Below are 27722 nucleotides of genomic sequence, written 5' to 3' on the forward strand. Positions count from 1 at the left end.
CATTCAATTTCTTATTTTTATTCTCCAGAGGACAACAACACTGCAGGCAAGCAGTGTACCAGAGAGATGAGTGATGAAGCTGATAGTACCTCTCTCACTATACCTGCACCAGCTATCCTCAAAAAAACCTGAACTTTTGGAAAACTGACTTACTAGGAAGAGTATCTTTCTTCAGAAAATAATTACAATTGATCTGTGTGACTTTATTAGCAGAAAAACAAAACACAGTTCATGTGTGAAAAACATTATTGCTGGAAATATATTCTCTAACATCTGATTATTTTTGAAGAAAACCTTGTTCTCATTGGCAAAGCAACCTTGTGCCTGCTTCTGTTGCACAATGTATGCTAACCTCTCTGGCACCCAAATTCACCAAAATTGGGATCACAATTAATTTTATTACAGACAGCAAGAGCTCTGTAGTTCTTAATTCCATTCTTTCCAACTAGCTCATTATTTGTAATTAATCTTTCTTCCACTCAAGAAGTGTCTGAGAGAGGGATGGTGCAAAACTAATTTATAGATAGATAGATATACACTCATATAATGCTTGGGAGAAATTAAAAGTAACCTTAAACCCCTATTTAAGGATTGCATGAGCTATCCAGGGATCAAACAAAGCACGTTTGATGAATGGATTTCTTGCCACTTTCAAATGGCAGGGATGCATGGGGAAAATACTAAACCAACAAAATTCTGCTGAGGAAGAGGAGTGGGCCTTCCTTCTTCTAAGAATTTTTACCAGTATTATGCATGTTTGTAAAAGAACAAGTGTTTGGGGGGGGAGGGAGGGAAACACAAAACTTCTATCTAAAGATCATTATTATACCAAAAAAATGGTGAATTATTTTTTGTCTTGAAATTAACAGTTGAATACTTTTTGTAAGTATAGATATAAGATGTAACGACAAGGCCTTTTAAGCAATTACTGCCCCACTGAAGGTACTTTATTCAACACTGACACTTGACCTATTCACTAAAGTGATATGTGCTTAGGGAGGATTAGAGTTATTTTTGTATTCAGTAACCCCAAAGTTCCCGTCATATATGGAGTGGGTAAGTTTATCTTCCCGGAAAGCAGGAACGTATGTATACATATGTATTTCTAGCATATTTGCTTCTACATGTTTTAAGCTAACCTCCTGCAGCCCACGGCAGCCGAGACCCACGTGTGCCTATGGCACGGGCGGCGATTCACGGGAGCGCGGGTGTGCCTTGGCAGCTTCATTCTCCGCTCCGTAGATTGAATGCCGTTTCCACAGACGCGACCCTTGGTCCTGGCGCCCCGCGAGCAGCAGCCCCGGGCCGGGGCGGTCCAGGGCTCACACAGGCAGGTCCGGGGGAAGCGCTGCCGGCAGCCCCGGCCTCGGCTGCACCCGCAAAGCAATTCCGGGCGCAACTTCCTTGCGCAACTCGCTCTCCCCGCACGCACGTCCCAGTTCTCCTGCAGAAGCAGCAGCCGAGTGTCACTGAGTATCTCCAGTGAGCCTCCCAGATTGGAGATGTTCCAGAACCGCGCGGACGGACACCGTGGGCTCTGGGACGGCCCTGCTCGAGCAGGTTGGACCAGGTGCCCCACTGTGGTCCCCTCTAACCTGACACACTCTTCGATTTTGCTGACCCTGGCCGCCCCGCCCCAGACACGCCGCTGAGCTGGCCCCGTCTTCAAAGCCATGACCAAGACAGGAACAGGGATGAGGGAGGCGGGGGTGCAGCGCGGGCAGGGAGGAGACGGGCCGTCACCGACGCCGTCCGCCCGAGGCCATGCCGCGTCCCTGCTCCCCGACGGCAGGACTACGACTCCCGGCACTCCCCGCGGCAGGGAGGGCGCAGGGCTCCCACGTGACCCATAGGACTGCGCGGCGATTGGTCGCTACCGGGAGGGAGGCGGGCCCCAGGGGAGCACTTCCGGTGCCCCGCGCTCGGCACTTGTTTGGATGCTGCCGTCACATCATGGCGACGCGCGGGGGCGGCGGCGCGGCGGGACCGACCCGGCGGAGCCCGATCCTCAGCGGCGGCGGGAACGAGGCGGCGGCGGCCCCAAGGGGCAGCTCCGAGGTGAGGCGGCGGCCCGGTCGGGCCCGGCGGGAGGGAGCTCCACCTTCCCCGCCCCGCCGGCTCGCGGCGCGGCGTTCCCCGCCTGCCCCGTCCCCACGCGGCCGCCCGGCCCGGGCGCACGGGGCAGGGGCGGACGGCGTCCGCGCCGCCTCCGCCGCTCCCGGGAGCCTGAATCTTGGGCTGTCCCTGAGGCCGGACCCGCCGAGGCACCCGCGCGTCCGGGAGGTCCCGGCGTGGCCCCTGGGAAGCCGCGCTCGCCCCGCGGGGTCGGGAGCGGCCCCTCGGCGCTGCCCGAGGGTCGCGGGGCGGTCCCTGCCGAGCGCGGGCGGCCGGGGGCGGCAGCACGTGGCGGGCCCGGTGCGCGGGGGGCGGGAGCCGAGGCTGAGGGGGGCCTGCCGCCTCCCCGGGGTCCCGCCCGCCGCCCCCCAGGACTCTCTCGGCACGGCCGAGGTGCGAGGCGGGAGCGGACGGTGGTTCTGCCCGCGGGGGTGGCGGGAGCCTTTTCTTCATCTCCGAAATAGGAAAAAAAAAATCAAAAAAAATCAAAAGGCCTTTTTTTTTTTCTTTTACCGTTTTCTACCGAAACCACATTGAAAGAAGGGCTGTTCCCGGTGATTTTACAATAATTCCTGGTTGCAGATCCGTTTAGGAAAAGCTTAAAATATCTGTACCTGGTCACCCAACGGCAAAGACTTAAAATACGCTGTAATTTGGCTGCTGTACGTAACATCCCTAGCTCGGTGTTTTTTGTGACAGAACTGCCTTGCTAATCTCATGTGCCTCTGAAGTATCTCATCCTATGCCCTTACATAAATTCAAGTGGCTTTTTAGCGGTAACTTTTTTCCATGGTACAGAGGATAATATCTCAGAAAGTTACTTGGTGGTGGTGGCTTAATTTGGCTGTTACAGAAGTCTGGCAGGCTATGGAGCTAGTTTTCTTCACCGAAAAGGACCGTCTTCTGCAGTGTGCATTTTTTTACTTATTTACTAAGAAGTAACTTGCAAGTAACTTCAATGTCTATTATGAAAGCAGATGATCATGATGTTAAAAGAAAAACTACCTTGCATTCCATATTATTTCAAATACAGTCAAAAGGAATTTAATTATTTTAAACAGGTGAAATATGGTGGACAACGTTAAGCAAAATCTATTTTGTACTTTTTTTTGTGAATTAAAAATCATTCAACACTCTCTTCTAGATTTCCCTCCCCCTGCCTTGATATTATTTTTAGGTTCCTTGTGACCTGTTTGCATTGGGAATTCAGAACTTGTCTACCCTGCTTTTTCCAGAGTCATACTGTGGGTGACTACGAAACTATTAAGTTTATAGTAAAGAGGAAGTGAAACCTCATTGGTGGAAGTGATTCATGCTATATTAAATGTTTTCTTAATTAGCACCTGTCTTAGATGCTTATATTAAAAAAAGGTTTTGTTAGATGCGCAGCACTTTGTCCCGTGGGTAAATGCCCTGAAAGCTTCCATGTAAGCTTTGGGTTCCTGCAGTGAATTTTTTGCTAGAATTACAGGAGGTGTTTGTCATGAATTTTTTAGGTTGTTTAAAGAATCACTGGCAAAAGCAGATTTTATATAAAAGCAAAAGTTGACAGAGTTGCTTGGCGAGGTTCATTCTGCTACTTACTGTGTGGTTAAAGCATGCAGAGAAAAAAACGCAGTAAAATCAGTCGGTCTAAAACTAAAATCAACCCAAATGAACAGCGTGGAGGCTGGGGATGGGGAAAGGGTAAGGATGAAAAGAAATAAGGGGGGACCCTCCTGTTGAGTTGCACGGTTCAGAGCGAATCCCCCCTGCCAAACTTTTAGCCCCAAGGCTTGACTGATAGTTTAGGCACAAAAGCACTTCAACTTACAGCACTTAGTCGATGCCTCCAGTTAACAAATTTAACGAAAGGTTCTGTAGAATTTACTGTCAGTACAACAGTAAGTCATTTACAGGCCTCACTCACTCTCTGACATAAAGCATTTGAGAATCTCAGCGAGCAGCATACACAGTCCATTCGCTATAGCATATTTACACTGCACAGGCACAGACTTGAGGAGTGTGTACCAGGTATGTATCTGTGAAAAACTCCCCTCAGATCCAGGGAAGTGCTCCTGTTGGATGCTTTTCCATCTTCTCAAGGGGCAAAGAGTTGAGCATTGAGGAGTGGCATCAGCCCAGGCTCCATCACCAGCGTTTGGCAGTGGTCCTCCAAGAATAGCAAACTTGGGAGTTTGCTGGGTCTGAGAGCTGCCCCCCAAAGGGAAATGCTGGCCGCAGCCTGCCGCGATCCGGAGAGCTCAAGGGGTCTCACTTAAGACCATTGTTTACAGAGTTACAAAAGAGAGGGCTTCAGTCATAATATTTTTTTCATCCTGGCTCAGTTTGAGTTGGTAACTTCCCTTGAAAACCCTGTAACAAAAATATTGTTCTGCCTGGGTTGCTATTCATGTTAAAAAAAAATAGTTTTCAAGGATGTTTGTTAAAAGCCATGAGCTTGTTAGATGTTTCTGTTTCCTGGGAACAGACAATGTTTCTAATAAGTTCGGGATGAGTTTATCCTGGGTGCTGTTTGTCAAGGCCGGTGCCTAACGAGGAGGCCTTGGGATCGTGGTGTGGGGGTGTGAGAGATGCACCACCGCTGTTTTAATGTCTTAAGCTAAATAAGGGAAGAGATGGGTTTGGTTTTTTTCCATTTGTGTTTCAGGTAAGTTAAAAAGCTTTTCTTAAAAGCAGGCATGTTGTATGTGTCATGAGGCCATTGAAAGAGCAGAAAACCCTGGTGTGGTTAGGAGTGACAGGAAAAAGTGAGGACTGTAAGCATGGTCATGTGGGAATGTTTTCTGAACCAATATCAAAGACCAGGCCTTGAATTATAAGGCCAGGAAGCTTAATGGTGGAGTTCTGCTAACACAGGGTCTTATCTTGAGTTTTATGAAGGTAAAACACAAATTTAGGAAGTAGTTGTTTCTTAATAGTCATCCTGCTGTGTTGGAACTTGTAAATTTGCAGTGCTTTGAAACTAGTGATGAGCAATGGTGCAGGTTCCTCAGTCTGGTGTTTTGAAAGTAGATAAATGAGTGCACAGAACATAGTTTTTAATGTAATGATGAAACACAGTGAAATGTTTGTTTGAAATGACTTTCAGATCTCACAACTAAGATCCTTGTTCAGTGGGGAAGCCACCTCAGAGGCCATTAGGTTTGAGAAAGGTATAATTAGACTGTGTGATCATTCAGGTCAGTGAGCACAGTATAGAGAAGTATTGCTTGGAGAAATAACCTTAATAAGCTAGTCTTGTGGTCAGAAGCATCTGAATAATTGTGTCTAGACCAGTGGTTGAAGGTGCACCTGCTATGAAATTCAAACCCAAATTGTGGGACATCTTAAAATGATGGGTTTCATGCAGAAGTTGCAAATAAAATTATTACCAAAAATGATGACTTTATTTAACATAACTGTTTGTTGAAAAAATGATTTGAGGAAAAGTGTATTGCATACATGTTTTCATCAAAATAAGCTTTTTAGCAGGAAAAACTAAATTGCTGGGATGCTGGCAGCTTAATATTTGTTATGAACCATACGCTTTTGTGATAAATATGACTTACCTTTTTTGCTGCAATTTTTTTTTTTTTTTTTTTTCTTTTTCTGCAGTGGATCAGGATAAGGGGTGTAAGGCTTTTTTGACCAGTTGTGTGTGAAATAAGTTTGAAAATGTTGTTAACTGATATTCAGATGATCTCTTTTGGAGTCTGATGTTGAGAAATTGATTATGTATTTACTTTTGTAGTTAGGTTGTCTTTGCATTTGTGAAAATCTGGTTTATGTATATATGTTTGTTCCAAAGCTTCTGGGGTATTTCTTGAAAGTATTAGCAATTCCAAAGCCTAAGGGTGGAAGAGTCTTTTCACAGTGCAGTCCAACTGCTACTGTACTGTATGTAGGCGTTGTTTTCATAGATTAATGCTAATGCTTATGTTTTTTAGGACAATTGGCTAACATACAGGAGAAAATGGATTCTGGTGCAGCTACTAATTGTGGGGTTTTCTATTAAAAGGCACAGAGAAGTATTTTCAGGTGGTTCAGGGAAAGATTGCATATGTGTATGCACAGAAGTATGGAATACAGGTAAACATGGTACTGATAATCACAGTATATTTTAGGTAGTGTTGTGTGCTGTAGACTTGTGTAGGTAGTAGAAGAAAAAAAATAAGTGGGTTTGTGATACATTTTGGCATGGTGGTAGGACAAGTTCTGTAGGACAAGTGTCTGTTCTGTCCTTATGTGCAGTGCATGTTCCTGAAGCTGTACTGTTTGAAGGAGAGCTGGCTTAGGCTCTTGTGATCATAGCCATTTTCACATATGGGATATCTGTCTTGTGTGCTGATATTTTAGGTATGAAATAAGGTAGAATTTTCTTGATGTGCATCTTTTTTGATTGAGGTATAAATTGAAGGAACAGAACAAAAGACTGAATGAAAACTTCAGGGTGAGCAGGAGCAGTGTTGCCAGTAATTTTCCTACAGTCACCTTCAAGTGGTTTGTCCTGTAACTCCTAAGTAGCTTGAAGATGACATGTTTATTCAGAAATGTCAGCATCTTGTGATAGCTGGTTTCACAGCTAGATAGGTCACACATATCTTAGTTTTGATAAATTTGTGATCTTACGCATTTGCACGTTACCCATGCAACATAGTCTTTTTTCCTCTCTGTAAATCTTTCTAGGCATATAATAGTCTGACTCTGGGTTGTCAGATCGTGATCCACCTGTGGTTGAAGATGGCTGGAAGCTGAGAGAGCATGGTAGCAGCTAGAAGAGGTAGCAGTGATTTCAGTAGAAGGTCTTTGCTGGGGTAGTTTTGTTTTGGTTTTATTCAGTCAGTACTGAATCAGCACTATAATACAATGTGCTGTGGGAAGTGCTCTGTTCTGGCTGGAATGTTAAACTGAGAAGTTCACTAGTCGGATAAGCACACATTTGAAAAGATGAGAGGTAAGAGTTAGGGTTGTTCTCACCACTGCCTCAGTAAGGAGAGAGTGAGTTCAGTGGTTAATATGGGTTAGTACTTAACATTCTCAATGTGTTGTTTATTATTCCTATACTCCAGCTTGAAGCTTCATACAGACCAAATCTGAAACTACCTATAGTTAAAATGTTTTTAAAATAGCATTGAGTAGCATGATTCTGGCTGTTAAAACTTCTGGCTAATATTTTTAATATCTAAAGTTACAGCTAATGTGGAAAATTCTTTGTTAGTCATAGTCAAGAAATCATCTAGATATTTGTGTTTGTGGCCCCTGTCAGGCAGTAGCAGACTTCTGGTTTTTAAAAGGAAAACACTTTCTAATTTAGGTTAAATAAGTTAGAATTTTAATATGTCGTGCTGCTACTGTCAGGTTTGCTAGAACTTACAGGCTACAACTTGACAGATAGAGTTTTAATGAAGAAGGGGGTTTTGTTTCAGGGGGTTTTTTTTGTGTGTGTATGCTGTTAGGTTTTTCTAGCTGCTGGTAGAGCCACTTTTTTGAACACAATATTCTAGTCAGTGGTCAACAATTTGTAATTTTATTTAAGATAAGAAACTGGATATTTTTACAAAGCCTGTCTACTGCGACACTGAGCTTTGGTTTTGCAGGGAGCATACTTGCTTGTCAGTAAGCTTGGATTTGTTCCATGTTCACTGGAAAACCAAAAGAAGGTTGACAAGTTCTGTATATTTTCACCATCTTTATAATTTTCAGATATGTTGGAGAGAAAGAAGACACTTGTACACAAACCTTTCTTCAGTTCAGTATTCTGGTAGTATTTCTGCCTTTTCTGTTAGACTTTGGAGAATGAGTCAAATTCTAAAAGTCCTTGTGGCTTTTTCGACAAAGAATAGAGAATACTCAGAGTTTAGAAATTATTATTGTCAGTAAAAAATTGAACTGACATCTAATTTGACTTCAACAAAAAGCTCTGCTGAATTAATGAGGTGGTGTTCACTTTGTGAAACTTCCAGATGCTTTAGAGTATGCATGTGAATTGCCAGCTCTGAATTGACATTTAGGTTACTATGATGGTTTGCTCAAAAAGAAATGGTCATTTTATGACTTACTGGTCAGATGTATGCCCCTGCTAGTAGTTGCTCTTTTTTTTTTACTGGAAACAGCAGAATTTTCTCAGATAAAAACCGGTGAAAATTTTTCAGTTGGCTAGGTTTGGAGCAGTCACAGACTCACACAGACTGCTCATAAACACGATCTTGTTGACGTTCCAGTCCTTCAGTAGCCGGTGTTAAGTGCGTACCTGTGGTGAGAATAAAGAATTGTGTGTTTAGTTCCTTGTGCTCTAACTGCGATTAGATTGACTTTTATTTTTTAGAGGCTCTCGTGCTTTGGCTTCTTTCCAATCATCCTGCTTCCACTTTTGTTGGCAGGATTGCCTATTGCTGTGCAGTGAACTGGGCTGAGGAACTGATCTGGCTGTAAACTATGTTAGAACAAGTTGCACAAATGTTATTGCTAGCCCAGAGAAGCTTGGGCACTGCTGCTGTTCAATATGTGACTGCAGCCAGTCAGCCCTTCTCAGCTCCTCTTGGAGCCGCGGTCAATTTTGTGCTCTGCTTTCAAAAAACACCTCCAAAGTCTATGGATATCAAAAAGTCTGGAAATGCTTAATGCTTTTGGGTGCCACACCCAAAACTTTGAGTTTAAAGCAGACTTTCTCTATGTTTTGCAAGACTACTTGGGTACAAGTATCTGAATCAGAAGTTCATGTTCTATGCAAATAAAAAACCTGCAAGTTTCAGCTGTTCTGTTGGTACTGCAGGTACTCTTGGTATCATGTTGTGTTAGAATAATCTGACCTTTCTTGTCTTGTCAGCTTAATGTGACACAGTGTCTTCAGCTTCTGTACAAATCCTGGGTTTTAGACAACATCTGTGCCGTGGTTTCAGCCATTGGTACATACAGAGAGGTGGAGTGAGCTGTGTTGTTTTCACATTTTTTGTTTTGTGTTTATTTGGCTGATCCTAGAAGGGTAAGCCCTTCCTGGAAGACCCACAGTTTTAGACAAGCCAAGGGGAGAAAAATGCGCATTTTACAGATGACTTTTCAGAGGTGTAAAATCTTGTAATTGGCTATTTGTTCCAGCAGTTCAATTACTGCATGACCTTTGTAGGCATTTATCAGTATGTAGTCTGACATGGTTGGAGAATAAATCTGCAGTGCATTTATATTTGTCCATAAAGCATGTGCATCATTTCCACACTTGTGAAGAGCTGTGCAATGTGAATCTTCCCTGGCAAGTCAAAAGTTGCTTTTTAGTATCTATAGAGATTATTTGCTGGTAAAAAGTTTTGTTAAAACATTGTCCTTTGAGAAAGACAATGTTAGCATTCCCTCTCCTCAAGAATGCATCTACCGAGATAAGGTCTAAAGAAAGGGACTTGCTTTAAGAATAGAGAACAACAAAGCTATTATGCATGAATATTGCAAAAAAAGATGTATTTGTTTAATGATTTTTAAATAACCTTTTCAAGCATGCTGAACAAATTTGGAGTTGAAATACATTTCACAGTATATTATTAGTGTTGGCTGCATTCCTTTGATGTTGGCTAATACCTTTTGAAGATGAAAACAGTCCTGTGCAGAATATAAAACCTAGTGCAAACTCCTGGCTTTAAGAATTAGCACGTTTTTAGTATGAAAATGTAAGGTAATCTGAAATTAATTTGTGCTTAAACAGCATGACTGTATAAATAAGCTCTGTTTTTATAATTCCTTATGATTTTAAGGAAATTCACCTTCAGTTCACCGAGAAAAAATCAACAAGAATTTTACTTTGGCCATGAGTTCAGCTCTGCTTAGCATGCTTCTAGCCATCCATGCACGTTGTACAGTGGGATTGGAAATGGATAGCAAAAAAACACCCAACCACCTTCAAGTATTGTCCTGAGTGCCAGCCTCTGCAGCGTAACCAAACAAACAAAACAAAAGCACGCCCAACCAAACACCCTTGGAATTCTCATCAGCTTGAAATGTTTCTAGAAATTGAGAGTGCTGTTCAGGTGATTGAGAGAGAAGTCTGCAGATGCTTAATAAGCTATATGGTGTAATATAGAGAACATCAGGTATTCTGCTCTAAAATATGGCCATGTCACAGCAGCGTTATGAAACAACTGATGATGTTTAACTTTTTGGTGAAGGGATTAAACATTTAGCATTTTAGGAAATCTTTAGAGAAAGTTCTGTTTAATTGAGCAGAAAGAATATATTCTTAAAAATCATAGGCAGTGGGAGTCCAAGCCTGAAGCCAGTTAATATTCACTTTTTTGGATAATTTCATTGACTGGAATTTTACCGTTTCCAAAGCGTTCCTGGTCCTGTTTATCATTCTTGTTATAACAATCAGTCTTCTCCAGTCAAGAGCTGACAATTGTATTTGGCTGTTGAATTAGTTCAAGCTCTTGCTCTGTGCCATTGAAACAATGTATTTATGTAGATTTTATTAGGCTTCTTCTCAGGCTTTCTTTTTTGCATTTTACCCTTATTTGTCCATGCAAAAGAAGGGTGGAAGTTGTCATTTTAGGCACATTTGCTTGACTGTTTACATCCGCTTCCTGCTTTCCATTCTGAAGGTGGTTGGTGGTGCCATGGAAGAAGCAGCTGGATCTCGGGAGATGGGGATGAATAACCAGGATCAGCTGATGAAGAGCAAGTGCGCTGAGTTGTCCGATACAGCATTGCAGTCCAACTGTTACAGCCTGGAGAACTCGGGCACCTTGGAGGAAGCCGAGTACATCACAAAGAACAGAAAGCACCCGGGCTCCACGTGCTGTTCCCAAGAGTCCCATGAGGAGATTCCTGGGAGAGAAGCCCGTACTGATCCGCCTGATGGCCAACAAGATCCAGAGAGTGAAAAACACAAAGAGAAAACTTTGGGTGTGTTCTCTTTGGCGTCTTGATTTTTAAATGGCTTTAATATTTTTGTAGAATAGCTATGGATTTGTTCTTTGTCTCAAATTTACTCTGTAGCCAAAAACTTGTCACCCGTAACAGGATATTTTGAGAAACTGTGTGCACTTCTACTTGGGAAAGACAGTTCTTAATGCATATGTAAGACTCCTTCAGCTGGCAATGCTATTTTTACACGAACTTTAATAATAATAACGTGGTAATTGCTAATCAACTTTAACGTTCTGGTTTAAATCTGGGCTTGCAGTGTTCAATGCTGCCAAAGCATGGCTGACAATCAAATTCAAAATGCTTATTAAGACCATATCTGCCAATACTTAACCTTCTAGATGTCTTTTTTTCAGATTTTTCTTTTTATCTCTGCAATTATAAAACAAAAATATTTTTGTGTTTTTATATTAAAGTAATTTTTGCTATCCTAGTTGTCGAAGGGTACATAGGTCTAGACAAATTTATTCTTGCTGATGACATCTTGTGATGACTTCCCATTTGTCATCTGTTAGGATTAACCAGCTGTCAAACCAGAGAACAACTTAAATCAGTCTAATTTCTCACAGATCTATATTTTACTTCTAAAGACAGGTTGCTTTTCTGGTATATGGTTTTTCTTCCTCAGTATCATTGTCTATCATCTGTTTATAGGAAAAGAAGTGTTATTATTAATGCAAGCCTTGAACACACTTTCTACTCCAGAAGAAAAGCTGGCAGCTTTGTGCAAGAAGTATGCTGATCTGGTAAGTAATTTGTCAAGACAGCAGAAGTTATTTATGTGTTAATATTAACTGTGGAATGCAGGAACAACTAATGAAGGACAGTTAGTGATTTTGAGTATTTTACAGTGATTCAGGCTGACTGAGTATTGCTTCAGCCAAACTTTCTTGTAGTCATTTCACTTCTACATGACTGCCCAAATCCAAAGAAAAAACAGGTTTTGATAACTTGGTGTTGAAGCATAATACTAGGATTAACAGAAAAGTTAAAAGTTCTTTTGGGAATAATAATTTTCCTAGTTATTGATAGCGCGTTTATGTGCTAGTGTTTTATCATTGTAGGATAAAGAGAAAGAACACGCTATCATACAGAGATTTGGGGGCGTGAATGTTCAGTTAGATTTAACTCTTTAGTAATTTTTGGGAAATGTGGGACTTTGGAAGGATCTAGGTTTAATTTTGTTTTGTGCTTTCTGATCATGTAAAGGAACGGAAAGAAATGGTTGCATTTCTTCAGTAACAAACCAAAAAGAAGCAGTTCATAAAGTGCACTCCTGCCTCAAGTAGGCTAAACGGTAGTTTATTCTCTAAAATAATTGATCACAAAATTGGGGGATTAGAGGAGAGGGTTCGTAAGTTTACTTTCCAGAATGTTCTTGGAGCTGACAATGCTTGACTCATTTTTCTTCAGACAGGGATAGACAGGAATGGAAAGACTGGCAATGTTGTGTGTATATGTTTTCCCATCGTATTTGTAGTTATAAAATGAATGCAAACTGAAGAGGTTACAAAAATTTTCTCTCTGTAGCTGTCAAGTGTATCATATGCAGATATTTCTGAAAATGGCTGAAAGTGGCTGCATAACATGGCATAACTCTTCTGAAATTTTTTTTTTCCTTTGAGGATGATCTAGCAGGTGGTCCTTACTCACAGAGGCAATATTGATTACTTAAGGACATACTTAGATTAGTTCTGTTATGGAAATCCTGGGTCCTCCATGGAGGTCTGTTACATTTTTGCTTTGTTTTTGTTGCTCTTGTGTGCTCTTGGTTCGTGTGAGTGCATTTCCTTTAAAACCAGCAACTTCTCTAAGAAGTCACTTTCATTTAAATGAGAAACAATGATAGTTCTGAATTGTAACTCAAGGATGGGGAACCCACCTAAAAATGAGCTTCAATATTGTGAGAGAAAAATGTCGTAAGTTAGTTTTTCCTTATGAGCAATTGCTTGTGCATATGATGTCTTTTCTGTTTAAGCAAACAGCTCCCATGTCACCTCACAGTGGTGATGAGGGCCTGCAGTAGGAGCTAGGCCAGTATGAATCCCTCAGTTCTGCAGAAAGAAAAGAGTCTGCCCTATTTCACTTTGAGATCTGATGGAAAGATCTCAAAACAAGTAGGGAGCACCTAGACCAGATAAATTGTAATGTTCTTCAAGAAGAACATTAGTAGGTAGTTAGAAGAGTTGTGACCTTGTTAAGGTTTTTGCTCTCCCAGGAGAGGATCAGTAGGCTGCAGGCAGAGTAAGCATTTAGTTGCCATCCTAAAAACCACTTGCCTTCCTCATGATGCTCAGAATGGCTGAGGAGCTGGGTGGGAGATTGTCTGGGTGTAAAAATAGCTCTGTTTCAGCTAAATGAGTGTGAGGAATGCCCCTGTTCCACTTAGAATGTTTAGGTCGGATCTGGTTGTGTCCCTTTCAAGATGCATTCTTTTCTTCAAGATAGTGGTGGAGAACCACTGGCATAGGTGTCAGCTTTAATGCCAGCAGAGGTTTGAACTGTTTATGACAGTGCACCTACAATGCTTTTTTTCTTTTTTTAAAGATTCATCATCTTTAAAGCTCACTGTCAGGTTTTTCAGTGGTGTCTCATGAAAAGGACTGTACAATGAAGGTAGGAATGCCTCTCTCCTGGCAAAAGATCTTCCACAATTTTTTTTCCGTAATTTGGAATCTATCAGGAGATCAGCCTGTGGTGCAGGGAGGTTTACATCCTTGGTGATACGTCTCACACTGGCACACTTTTACAGGCCTGAAGTTTCAGAGGTGTGCAGACAGCACGACCACTTGAAGTTGTGTTTTCTGGCCATGCAAGAAAAGGGCTTTTTATATTTGGATGTGAAAATACTCCCCTAGTATTTGGTTTCCCTGAACTACATGAAATACACATTTAATTTACTGTTGTCATGGAGGTCCTTAACTTTATTCTTTCTTTTGTGCTTTAGCATTATTTTGAGCTCTTTCAGAAAACCAGCATTGTATTATTCTTCTGTCACAGTGATGTTCCTCATTGCCAGCCCTCTTTTCCTGTGGTTTCCAAGGCTGAGGCACTATATAATAAGGAGCAATGTAACACTTAACATTGTTGCCTTCTTTGCAAAGAAATGGACTCTAATAATATGGTTTCTCAGGGAGCCCAAAAATCATGTATAATGGAACATACTCTGTGAGATATTAATGCAAGAAACTTCTCTTCACTGGATATTCATAGAATAGATTTTTAAATACGCATACAGAGTTAAACTGTCATCTACCATGTAAACAGCCTAAAGGAAATAGAACAGAAATTTCCTTCAAATGATTGAGACTGCAGATCTCTTAATGTCTGGGCTATGTAGTTGTAATAGTAACTGACTTGATTTGTTAGCGCTGTTAGTTTTGTCTGTTCTTTTCTGGAATACCACAGCATTTTACAAACTTGTATCCAATTACTGCTGCCCTTGGTAGGAACTCCTGCTGACAAGGAGCTCTATACAGTTCTGTGGTTTTTCTCTTTGATAGCAAAAACAAGACCTGTTGGCTAAACAGTTGCGTGTACTTTCAAGATAAGAGTGGGAAAATTTGTGACTTGTTGAAAAGCCAGTCTCAGTTGGCTTTTAATTGTATCTGCCACATCTTCCTTTCAGAGGGCTACTCTTAGCTCTGTAGATGAAGGTAGGCTGATAGCTTATAGTCAACAACTGGTACATGCTGCCTGTTCCTCAGAGGCAGATGTTAAATTGGAATTTGTATATTTTCATTTTCTGTCTTTATACATTTAGAATTGTCTGGATGGATGATGGCAGTTTCTCTTTAAGATCAACTTGAGGTTTTAATGAAATTTTACTTCCTTGTTTTCATCCAAAATGTTCAAAAGTTTCTTCAGTGTGCTCATCTAGATGCATAAAGATGGTTTCACCTATGTTTATTTAACAAATTTACTCTCTAACTATAGTTGGAGGAGAGCCGGAATGTTCAAAAGCAAATGAAGATACTGCAGAAGAAGCAAGCACAAGTTGTGAAGGAGAAAGTCCACTTGCAGAGTGAGCATAGCAAGGCCATTTTGGCACGTAGCAAACTGGAATCTCTCTGTCGGGAGCTTCAGCGTCATAACAAAACTTTGAAGGTTAGTTTATTGACATAAATGACAGTGCTGCTGGGGATGGACATCTTACAGATCACTGCTTGCAATCAGGACTGCTGCTTTTTTCCTTGTCACTTTGCACATTTCCTGTATGTGTAGGGGGTGAGTGGCATGTACTATAAGTGTAGCTGATTTTAAGGTAAGGAGTACAGGGATAGTTAACTTGCTGATCCCCCTTTCTCCCCTCAAACCAATTCACATTACTTGCAGTATTTGATCTTGTCATATTTGTTTCTGGGAGCAGTGCTGATAACTGCTGGAAAAAATAGCACAGGTGAAATAATAGCAGCACGAAATGGCAGGGTAACCAAAAAGCTTCATTCTATAAGAATATAATCGATGGGAGTGAAATGGAAGAGAGCCAAGATTAGAATCTGTGATTGCTGTAGAAAATTGCATTATAGTATCAATGCTGGTTTTTACATCTGAATAATAATGACACTTGCAAAGGTAGTTATGTAGCATCTTAATACCAGCCTTTGAATAATGTTCATATTGGTAAAGACAGAAATTTCTAAAAGTTTTGCAATTTCTGGATTCTTTTTCTGCACACTTTGCCTGGGTAGTCAGCATGGCATATTATGATTGTGGCTTATGTTAGTTCTAGCTCTCTAGAAATTGAAACTGTACAGAAGTGAATTACTGCCATTGTTTCTGACTCAAAAAGTGCATGGTTTGACCTGAACACTTTTAATGTTTTATCTTTAAATATTTTATGAATATTTATTCATAAAAGGAAGAAAACATGCAACAAGCGCGTGAAGAAGAAGAAAGACGGAAAGAAGCAACGGCACACTTCCAGATCACACTGAATGAAATTCAGGCCCAACTGGAACAGCATGATATACATAATGCCAAGCTCCGTCAGGAAAACATTGAACTGGGGGAAAAACTGAAGAAACTCATTGAACAGTATGCATTGCGAGAAGAGGTGCTTACAATACACTTGTAATGGGATTGTATTAGTTCCTTGACTGTAAGGATCAGATAATCATTGGAAAAGGAGGAGAAAACCCTTTATGTTTTGCAGCCATTTTATATATATATATTTTTTTTAATATTTTTTACTTCACTACTACGAGAAATTTAGTAGCTGTTTGGCTCACTGTCTGCCCTTCCTGGTTTTGAATATCTAAGTTCAAGATGCATTGGAGAAGGTCTTTCACAATGAAAGTAATCAAACAGAAATAAGTTGTCCAGAGATTGTCAAACCTCTGCTTTTAGTCATATTCAGAGCCCAGCTGGGCAAGGTGTGAGTACCCTGATCAGGCTTTGAAGTTGACCCTAGTTTGAGTGGATGAAATGGCTTCCAAAGGTTACTTCCAACATAAATACGTATTAATAGTTGAAGCTCTGCAGAATTATAATTTCACATTATAGTGGGAGGGGATATTAGAGTTACTCTGTCTTATTTCTTCCTTTTCATTAAGGTTGGGGTCTTTTGAGGAATCTCCTTTGTGTACATAGCTGTTCTTGTTGGCACAGAATCGAAGTAAGCTATCATGCTTTAAGAGCATATTTGGCCTGGTGTAATGGAAATGTCTCTGCTTTAGGGCTAACTGAGCTGTCTTTAATTGGCACCAGGATGTGAGCTAGCTGCTCTAAGCTACAGTGATGGAAAACAGCCAATTCTTCTTGTCCAAGAAAGAACTGAGCTGCATGGAGTTCTACAGCTAAGATTAGTTGGCTGGTTCTTAAGTTAGCACAGGAGGTTTGGAGTATAATTTTTCAACTGTTTCTGAAAGGTTATTTTTTTGTTTTGTTTTTAATCTGGATCAGTTAGAAAGCTCTCTGTAAGGTAATTCCCTACCTTTTGCAATCATGGAATATTTGTATCTACCTTGAGACTATATAGCGAAAAGATAGGAAGTTGCCTTGTGCTACTTTATGGATGGAAGTAAGACTGTAGAATGCAATGATTTGTGATTTCATGAGTTAAATAAACTGTTGTTGCAAACTTTGCTCATTTTGAGCTTTTTAATTATGAAGACTATAGCTTTTAGAAGTAACACAGTAAGGATTAGAAGTAGATAAATCAACTTTAGAACCAAGGATGTAGATTGCTTATTACAGGAGTTTTGAAATGTGTGGTGTGAAGTGACGGTATTGCACCAACTTAATGAAACAGGCACCTGGCTTCCATGGAAGACAAAAACGGGTAATTACAGCATATAAAAGGAAAAAAAGCCATGTCAAACAGTCTTTTACCACTTTCTCTTTTGCATGAAACTCCTAAATAATGTGCATCTCCCCAAACACTACTCCTGCCTTCATTGACCAGCAGACAGTCTGTATTTGACTACTATGATTTTGTTTTTTCCTGTAGCATATTGATCAAGTGTTTAAACATAAGGAACTGCAACAGCAACTTGTGGATGCCAAACTTCAGCAAACTACCCAACTTATTAAAGAAGCAGAGGAAAAACATCAGCGAGAACGGGAGTTTGTAAGTGAACTCTATATATGTTAAGAGAAATAAAACCCATCAAACCAGACCTTGCCTGTTTTCAAGCAAATACAGGAAATTGAGGGCCATAGTTTCAAAGTTAGGGTACATTTCAACAAGGAGACTGAGATTTAAGTTTTGTATATGATGCCTGGAACATTAATGCTAACAGGCAAGTAATGTTACTTGTTTGCATTTTCTCAGCAAATATGCTGAATATCATTTAAATTTCTCTTAGACTGGGGAACATGCTGCAAAACACCAAAGGTACTTTCTATGGTCAAGAATTGTAAGCTCTGTTTTTATGCTATAAGAAATAACAAATACAGAATAAAGCGCATGTTTTTCTGCACTGTTTGCCCCCCAAATTGTGTGTGATGTTTTATTTGTATGATGATAATCAACAATGTATTTGCAGTCTTCCAAGAAATTTTCTTCCAAAGAAGACAAACTTCTTTGACTAGACAAAAAACCTTGTTTTTTCTGTATAATCTTAAAATGACCATCTAGTGTTGGATTCTTCTATTTTTTTGAACATAGTTTCTGAGTCATAAGCAGGTAAAAATATCTTCAAACATGAACCTATGAAATGATGTCAAGTTGAAGTAAAATTGATTTGAACTAGTCTGCAAAGAAAATATGGTGACTGGGAGAAATGAAAGTTGAAAATAAATTAGAGAGGCTCCAAACAGTTATAAATAACATACAGTTTGCTAATTAACTATTCATAATTTAGCAGTTCAAACTTGCTAGAGAAATAGAAACATTGACTCACATTACTGGTCAGAGAAATGTCTCAGTAAAACTCTGCATGCTATCACATGCTTTAAATTGTATATATGAAAATATAGTATAGTAATAAAAAAAGTCTGTGTGAGAAAACATGGTTGAATAGCCCTTAGGTGATGCTAATATTTGTTCATTTTTAATCATAGACTGAGTTAAGCCATTTTTGGGATTACTTCTCTTTCATTATATGACTTTTTGCATTGTTTTTTAGCTGCTAAAAGAAGCTACGGAATCCAGACACAAATGTGAACAGATGAAGCAACAGGAAGCTCAGCTGAAGCAGCAGGTATCTTTTTTTTAATGCAGAGATCTTCAGTAACAATTCCAAGAAGAAAATACCAAGAGATTTGTGACTGTGGTGAACATAAGGCAACATCTGAAAAATCTTGCTCAGCATTGAATTTCTGGAGTTAGTGCTGTTCTAAATTAAGTGTTAATACTACAAAGACTAGAATATAGGAAAGGTTAAGAAGAAAAGCTTAGGAAAGCATGGCTTCTCTGAAAATACTGTTGTCTTGTGACTGTAAAGAGTTGTGTGGGGATTTTTATTCAGGCAGGTTTTAGAATCTGTTTCTTACTGTTTCCATCACCACCTGTTGTGGAGGATTGAGAGCAAGCAATGTCCCTTTTATCCCTGTGGTTATTCAGATTTAGTAACCTGACTATCTCTGGCCACAGACCCTGCAGTCTTCAATTTATTTTCTTGTAATGTGAATGCTGCAGCAAAATCCCCTCTGAGAGAGGAGAGATGGCCTCCAATTTTTGTGTTTTGGTTCTGGATCACTTTCAGTCACTAATTGCACGTGAGCTCAGCACGAGGCACAGGGAAATGGTAGTTTGAACCAATACCAGAGCAGTGGGAAGCAGGAGCTGTTCTCTTCACTGTGTATCTGTTACTGCTTCCTTTGAGGTTTTGTATGAAGTTTCTGTCCTGATTTCAGCTGGAATAGAGTAAATGTCTGTGTTCTGTGTTTCAGATTCACTATAAGAATAACATTTATAGCACACAGATGTTTTGGCTGTTGATAAATTGTGATTACTTTTAAGTCGAGGGCTGTTTTATGTCTCATGCTCTGCTAATGAGGAGGTACACAAAAAACCCCAAAAAACTGGGAGGACAGCTGGGACAGGTGACCCTGGCCAAAAGGCCAAAGGGGTGTTCCAGACCAGAGAATATCATGCCCAGTATAAAAACTGGAGGAGTTACCCAGAAAAGGGGCTGATGTGGGCTTGAGAATGAGATCTGGCATTGGGCAGTAGGTGGTGAGCAACGGTGTTGTGCATCAGTTGGTTTTTTTCTTTTTTATTATTATCATCATCATCTGTTACTATTGTATTTTACTTTATTTCAATTACTAAACTGCTCTTACCTCTGCCTACAGTTTTGATTCTCCCCATCCCCCTGGGGTGGGGAGTGGGGATGTGTGGTGCTTAGTTGCCAGTGGGGCTTAAACCATGACAGTGTCTTTGAAAGCTATTCCACACCCTTTTTTCACACACACTGTACCCAATTCTTTTTCAGGCTTTCCAGGAGTTAGGTTTGAAGCATGTGTGTATGTATGTAGTTAGATGCAATCACACACATCTCCATTGGACTTGAACACAGGAATATCCAGATACTTCCAGATTGGTTTTTAACCATGCTTAGTCTTCTGTGATTTTTTCCAAGGGTTACCCTTTATTTAAAATCTGCCTCTCTTGTTGTTTTATGTCGTTCAGTGGGCATAGTTAGTGGTTTCTTGAGGCCAACAGATTTTTTTTTTGTAGAATAAGATGAGCTAGAAAGTTCAGTGACAGTAATGGCAGAGAGTCATGATGTACTGCTGACAAGCATAATTCCTGTTATGAAATTCCCTTTACTCATAGAGCAAACCACAATATTTCTATGCTCTGAATTGTATTGTCCTGCAAACCCCAGTGTAAGAATTGAGAGAACCTACTACTCTTCACTGGGGATAAGAAGTTACTGTGAAATGGTCATGTATTAGAACATCCAATCACACGCTGATTCAGAATCTTTTTTTTAAAGCTATGTTATTAAACATAATTTGAAGCTCTTGGTGATTTATCTTGTGGTGCAGGGCAAGAAAATTTTCTGACATTGAATGTTAATGCTCTTGACTTTTGAAAAGTGTAATGCTTTTTCACTGTTACGTGAATTTTTTTTCAGTATTCACTTACCATGATTTTTGTTCACTGGGCATATTACGTTGGTTGTGAATGTGTATTTTGGTTTCTGAAATCAATCCTGATTATTTTGTCCCAGCCTTGGTTATTAGCTTTGGCTGGTTAAGGTGGAAAGTAGGTAATTCCTAAGTTTTAATTTCACCAACCAGGTGCTGAATTTCCTGTATATGTGTATGTCCACAGAAGTTGGTTTTTTTCCAGTGGGGAAGTAAAAATGAGGTAGTGATGAACTGTGATGTCTTCCAGCATTTTATTAAACATGATATTCTTTTTACTTCAGAATATATTGCTGTTCTATAAACACAGAATTCTACTTCACATATAATTTGAATAGCACATTTTCAGACAAGGTCTGTGTGTTCCTCAAATGGAAATGGTTGTATAATTTAAAAAAAAAATTAAGGAATTTCATGTTTTACTATTTCCAGTTTCATTTTGCTGTGTATGTACATATTTTTATATTTCTGTACACTTCAGAGTAATGTCCATGCCTCTTTTCCAATAGCTTTCTCTTTACATGGATAAGTTTGAAGAATTCCAGACCACCATGGCAAAAAGTAATGAGCTCTTTACAACTTTCAGGCAAGAAATGGAGAAGGTATTTATAGGATTACCTAGTTTCATAAAAAGTAATACAGAAATGCATGCTGTTAGTGGGTTGCGTTTTAGATTTTATGAGCATTTGCCTTCTGAAAATATAAAGAGTATTTTGACAATTTAATGTGGATCATAAGATAGAGATAAGAATTATGGAAGAGAAATGTATTTTTTTTTTCTGTATTTTGGCATACTGAAGTAATACCTAAATTGTAATTTCAGTGTTTTACCAAATATTGCTTCTCATTCTCTTTGGCTGTGCTTATGTCTTAAAACTTCTTTTCCTGGAGGTTTTTATTACTTGTTCTTGAAAGTTGATAGCCTGTTTCATTTTAGACTCAGTATTATTTTCTTTGAATGCAGAATCTGTATTTGTGAGGTTGATTCTGTGCAGAAGCACTTTTCAAAAACAACTTGTTCAAACTGGACTTGGAAAGTAATGCTAAGAAGTCTAATTACTCATGTAAAACCATCTACGCTGCAACACAAGCCACAAAATTAAATCTTTTATTTATCTTTTGTAGATGACAAAGAAGATTAAGAAACTGGAAAAGGAAACCATTGTGTGGCGTACAAAATGGGAAAACAACAACAAGGCTCTTCTGCAAATGGCTGAAGAGGTAATCATCTTTTAAGCAGCAATGTAGCTCAGCTAGAGCCTTAGTCCTAGACAACTTCATACAGTTTCTCGGTTTTAGAGAACTGGAAGTAATGCACTGTAGCCTCTTCTTGGATTGTCTGCATTATGTTTCCTGTGATGTAAGTTATTGTCCTCATCAGGCATGGAAAATGGAAGGCTGCTTTGTAAATCTGAGCTGATGGCACAAGAAAAATTGTGCCTCATCTTTGCTTACAGTTTAATTGGTGGGATAATGTGTATGAAATCACACAAGCTGAAGGAATTGACTGTATTTCAATATGCTGAGCAAAGTTCAACGAGTGCTGTGATAGAAATCTGTTTGAAATGCACAAGATTGACCTGAAGGAAGTAACCCCTGTGTGAGAGATCAATTGCTTTTTTGCATTGCTGATGCTTTTGAAGTCACAAAATGCCATTACTTACTTGTAGTGTGGCAGGAGCTGTGCCTGCACTGTCGAGGTCTGGTTCAGGTATGTGAGGTCTGGCCTTGGCAAACTGTGCTTGGTTGAGTAGGATCTGCTATAGTGCTCTTTATATTTCCCTCCCGTCTTACAAGGAGCTGGTTAGGAGAGCCATGAGTATGGTACACTCTGGCCTGGATTCTGCTGATGGATTGTGGATTTCCTACTTCTGTGCCCTTCTCCCTATAGCTGCCATTATTTGGGTTGTAGTTGACTGTTATGGGATTTCCTGTTAGGGTCCTGGTTGATGCCCTGCCCTTACTTACAGTTAGCATTAAGGGGTTATGTAGTTCTCATTGCTTGTTTTGAAAGGCATCCATTGCCACTCCAGCTCATTGCTAGGTGAAGTGTTCAGAGGAAATTGGCTCTAGTTCAGCTGGAATTTGGTCTACTGGATTAATTAAGACTTAATATTCAGGATTAAATAGTGGTAATTCTTTTCATTAATTTAAGGAGGTGAAATGATTGTATCACAGAGTTTTTATTTCCTTTGTCCTTTAGAAAACTGTAAGAGATAAAGAATACAAAGGCTTTCAAATAAAACTGGAGCGTTTGGAGAAGCTATGCAGGGCCCTTCAGACGGAAAGGAACGAGCTGAATGAGAAGGTGGAAGTGCTCAAGGAGCAGGTTTCTCTTAGAGAAGCAGATGTGGATCTGGCTGTGCAGGTGTTGCAGTCTTGCACACTCAATTCCCACGAGGAGCTGGGAACTCCCATTGACACGGAACCCGGAATCCAACCTGATGCGGAATCGCGTGCGGGAAATAGCTCAGAAAAGACTGTCTCAACAAGTCCTGTTCCTGGCACTGAATCTGTAGACTAAAATGAAGTGTAAACACTGTATTGAGAGATATATTTTGTGTATAACTTTCTCTGTTGGTGGTAACTATTTGGTTTTGTGGTGAAAATTTTCTTACTTTTTCTACCATATCTGTATTTTCTTAGAACTACTGGACTTATGTGGTACAGGAAGCTGCATAGCAGCTTTAAATAGCTTAAACTATAAATTTTCCACAACTGTGTTGCACATCTGCCTCATTTTTTAAAAGAAAATATTTTTCCATAAAAGGATGCATGTGTTTCCTCCCCACAACACAAATCACTGTCATGGAAGACTGTGTACAGATCTAATATCGTCTGGGGAAAATGGTGACAGCAGGTCACTCTTCTGTTTTAAAGAACAGCACTCTGGTTTTGTTCATTGATTTGCCACTCAGTAGGTTATCAGTTCTTTCAGTAAATTTATCTACATAAGGATTGTCTAATGGCCAGTAAAAAAGTCAGCTTTCCCCCTATATATGTTTTCATATATATGAATGAAAAAGTAAAGGTCCAGAATATAGTAAATGATATGTTTAAAGGGTTTTATGTACTTTGTGGTATGAAAAAACAGCTTTGAAATACATTAATTTGCAGCTGGTGAAACAGGGTGTACAGCTTCTTGCAGATGTCTCAGGGTTGTGTTGTAAAGGTTAGTTTGGACTATTTGCCCTACCTGTGAACATATTAAATATAAATATGTGGGTAAATGTACCGTGATGCTACCGAGTGGGATTTTGCAGCCGGGGAGCCTATATTGCACAGGTGTTGGTCACATTCTTCCCTCTTAGCTGCAGTGTGTCCACCAGGGTTATCCTGACTGGAGAAATCCATTCATGTCTGAGCAAACCTGTGGATTATCTGAAGAGCTGGCAAATAAAACACTTTATGCCAGAAGTATGGAAGACAAGAGTCTGGCATATAGATTTCCTCTAACAGCCAGGTATGCGATGTATTTAAATGTTAGTAAGACTATACTGGTTGTAATTGAACATGAAGATTCAGATACATCTGCTGCAGTGCAACGTGGAATTTCCTGCACGTTCAACCTCAAAGCTGCACCAGTTGGCAGAGTGCCTTCCCAGTCAGGCTGTCTGGTAAAGATGGTACTTCACATTCTTACACTAACGTACCACAAGCAAAGCCCCCTTGTTAACCTTAAACTATATTGTATTTTCCTAGAAAATTTGATATTGATAGTATGACTTCTTTTCTTAAAAGGAACTTAGGACCAACGTTTATTTTTTGGCAAGGCAATGTGATCTAACTGCAAGCTATGCCAAACTTTAGTTCCCATGCATTTACTTTCTAGTTTTGGTTGCTGTAATTTTAAGAAATATGAACATGTGTAGCCTTTTCTGGTACTTAAAGTTTTTTGCACTTACTTGGGAGGGGATTAGTGAATCAAGCACATCTCAACGAGCTTCCCACCCCCCATTGCCCTTGGCAGTTTAGTGGCTAAATTACTTGAATGTTCAGGCTGCACTGAGCTCCCAGTCCTTTTCCTGTAGTAATGTACGTTGAAATAACTTAGCTATCTTGGAGAGAAAGGTTATGTAAGGCCTAATACATGTGGTTTAGCTCATACCACTATGAGGAACTGTGCAAACCTTCCATTTCTGAAGTGGAGCAAATGGGAAGTTGGCCATCTTTCTCCTAGATTGAGTGGGTTTGGTGTTTGTGGTCCAAGCGCAATGCAGGAATGAAAAGAAAGTAGCAATGAGCAGTCAGTCAGGTTTGATTCAGAGCTTTGAAATGTTCATCATGCAAACCGTATAGCATAAAAATAACTGGAAAGAAATATTTCAGACTTGCTGGTCAAATAGAATCAAGCTTTTAAAAACAGGTGTTGTGAGAACTGGTTTTCAGCTAACACTAAGTAAGATGTAATTTTCCTGAGGAAAAGCAAAAAACTTTGTATCTGGTGCATCATAACCTTGGCAAGGTAGGACATGCAGTTTTCTATTTTTACAATTTATTATTTGGACATTTGTATTCTGAACAATTCTTTCTGTAGTGCTTGTTTTACATGGAGGCAAGAGTGAGTTTTTGGACCCTGCTACAAGAAGAAATGAAAGGGCTTTTAGAGACACGAGAGATGTATAGAACAGCAATACAAGTATCTTTGTCACTGGCTAAATATGTAAATTAAGTGGAATGCCCCAAGTGAAAGGCTTTTAGAACGGGGATATTTTCTCTATTTTCTACTCTCAACATACCCTTATCATAGCAACTTATCTGGCCAAGGCAGGCTGTACTTTGCCTCCTGAAACCAGTCAGCGAAGTTTCATGCATTGATTAAAAAGTATTGCTAAAAAAAAATCCAAGCTGATGTTAGGGATAAGCTCAGCACTGTCACTCATCTGCCATACTGCAGGCTATTGCACTGCCAGGCTGCAGCCAAAGGGGCTCCAGTAGGGTTTTTAAGTGAACTTGTATTACTGCCTTTCTCCCACTACTACAAAACATTCAACTTGGGATGTAAACTGATGTAGCCTGAGTGTGTCTAATTGTCAGAACTGGGGCCTGATCGACAGTTTCACCATGATTAAGCTGCAAAAAGCTAAATTGTATGTGATTCAAGACCCAAATACGTGTATACGTACACACGTAGGTTAGGGCTGTATCTGTGTTGTTTTGTCCTTCCTTTCATTACACCTGGTTATGTTACAGTTCAATTCTCAGGTGTTGCAGAAAATCTACCTCTTTGGACTGTAGATGGAAATAACTGTGAAAAAAGTGATGCAGAAATCTAGTTTGTGCTAAACACACTGCTTTATTTTTACAACCCATGTCTGCTTTCATGAGGAAAAGTGATAAATGAACAGGCAGTCTTTGTTTTGCTTTTCAAAAACATTTTGTAGAGATTTTTCACTAATGTGAATCTGAAATTTTATCTACTCAATTCTGTATAGATTAAGTAAATAAGTATGCTTAATATATTGGACTCTGAGTTTTTCTTTAACATCATACTCATGTCTTCTAACTGAATCTGCTGAAACTGTATTTATTTGAAAAGTCAAGAGTGAAAATTAAAATCTATGAAATTCAATTTCAAGTGTATTGTTGGAGTGAGCTGCCCTGGGGTCTGTGACATTGACTTGCACATTCCTGGTGCTATCTGGTGGGAGCAGCCCGGGGCAAGGGGTGAGTAGGTGCTGCACTCTGCTCACCTCACCTGGAGTGTCTAAGGTGAGAGTCAACTGGACCATGAAGGGCAGGAGCTCTGGCTGAACCTGCCCCTGCCTGCTTCAAATTCTGCTCATGCCTTCTCTCCAAAAATGTGTCCATCATTGTTCAGGTGGGTGCACTGCAAAAAACGTGGGGATTTATGCTAAAAAGCAAGGTTTCCTAGTAAGTTAATCAGGTGCTCCACATTCTGTCATACTCTGTGAGGTCATTTCTTCCTAATGTACACTCCCTCGCAGTTTCCTAATACTAAAAAGTGTTCTGTTTCCCTTTTTTTGCTATATGCTCTAACATTTGGCAACTTCCCTAAACTAGGTTTTGTTTTGGAAGTGGTTTTGAGCTCAGTTTTCCTTTATGTGTATTTTTTCTAGGGTAGTATTTGGAACTACAACAACATACTCTGATGTGCTCTATGACTCTTTGAAGATAGTATTAATCTTTAAATTTTAAAAAATTTGTTAATCTGTTTGAAGATACTTATTGTATAAAGGTGAGCAACAGAGGTCCTGGCCGTGAGCCTTTTATAGAGCTGTGCCAAGTGTTTTGAAATCCAACTACACTGTCTGGTCTTAGTTGCTCTCCTTGTACTCCAGAGTATTCCTTTGTCTCTCAGACTTGTCTCCTTAGAGGTGCTTGCTGCCTCTGTTCCTGTGTAAACACCTTTCTCCTTTCTGTCACTGCATGCTGATACAGAGGTCAAATCTGTTAGTATTTCCTTGGATCTTCCCAGTTTTCCTTACAAAAACTGGTCAGATTTGCAAGCTTTTGCTAGAGAGAAATTTGGTTGCAGTTAATAGCTGGGGATTTTTGCTTTTTCCTTTTTTTTAATCAGGTGCTAAGTCTCTCCTGCTAGTGCACATGCAAACATGTTCACCCACATGAGCTGTACTTGTCTAGTGAAGAGTAGGTCTGAGGGGAGAACCTCTTTCACCAGCTGCATTCTGAGCCCTCCGGGCACCTGTGTTTGATGTAGTCATACATACCTGGGTTTAGGCCTTCAGAAAGTTACTCCTCACAGATATTTTTTGTTCCTTTCTGGTTTAGATTAGTTTGGTTTTTTTTAAAATGTTAAATTTTGATAATTCCGCCTTTTTCTCCTTGTTTAGACATTTCTTCCTGAAGGAACGTTGTATTTTCCTTCTAACAGCCTACCTCAGCTTCATCTTACTGTGCTAGCTTTTACAGACCTTGCTGACTCTGGCACCCATCAAGCCTGAACTTCTAAGTAATTGAAGAATACTGTGGTGCCCATGAAGACTTTATTTTAATTTCCTTTAAAACTGTTTGTTACCTTTTAGCTTTGGGGTTGCACGTTGTTTTGGATTTCTTGTTCGAACAGGGAGCTGTGCTTGTCTCATGGACTGGAACACTTGAAGCGGGCCTTTGTGTAATTCCAGACTCTGCCAAGAACACTGCTTCTACAGCTCCACTTCAAGAAAGTAACCTCTTAGAGCCTTTACAAATTT

At 40.0% G+C, this 27722-nt stretch overlaps 1 protein-coding gene across 4 annotated transcripts; it reads left to right on the plus strand.

Annotated features, from left to right (window-relative positions):
- Window positions 1-1938: 1938 nt before the first annotated feature.
- TXLNG (taxilin gamma) lies at window positions 1939-26007 on the plus strand. Of its 4 annotated transcripts, none has more exons than XM_040056332.1 (10): window positions 1939-2058; window positions 10680-10983; window positions 11659-11750; window positions 14941-15111; window positions 15866-16060; window positions 17456-17575; window positions 18576-18650; window positions 21057-21149; window positions 21673-21768; window positions 22751-26007. In XM_040056332.1, exons 1-10 carry the CDS (start codon window positions 1954-1956, stop codon window positions 23069-23071), a joined length of 1572 nt encoding a protein of 523 aa, XP_039912266.1. In that variant the 5' UTR covers window positions 1939-1953; the 3' UTR covers window positions 23072-26007. The 4 variants fall into 4 exon arrangements, with proteins under 4 accessions (XP_039912266.1, XP_039912262.1, XP_039912263.1 ...); XM_040056328.2 differs by lacking the exon at window positions 1939-2058 and adding an exon at window positions 4652-4765; XM_040056329.2 differs by lacking the exon at window positions 1939-2058 and adding an exon at window positions 6849-6877.
- Window positions 26008-27722: the final 1715 nt, after the last annotated feature.

The sequence above is a fragment of the Hirundo rustica genome, chromosome 2 (assembly GCF_015227805.2).
Source record: "Hirundo rustica isolate bHirRus1 chromosome 2, bHirRus1.pri.v3, whole genome shotgun sequence".
Lineage (NCBI taxonomy): Eukaryota > Metazoa > Chordata > Aves > Passeriformes > Hirundinidae > Hirundo > Hirundo rustica.

Coding starts and splice junctions, on each gene's coding strand:
- TXLNG (XM_040056332.1), top strand. CDS start 1,954: ATGGCGACGCGCGGGGGCGGCGGCGCGGCGGGACCGACCCGGCGGAGC. Junction 11,751..14,940: donor GCAAGAAGTATGCTGATCTG/GTAAGTAATTTG, acceptor CTCTAACTATAG/TTGGAGGAGAGCCGGAATGT. Junction 17,576..18,575: donor ATCAGCGAGAACGGGAGTTT/GTAAGTGAACTC, acceptor ATTGTTTTTTAG/CTGCTAAAAGAAGCTACGGA.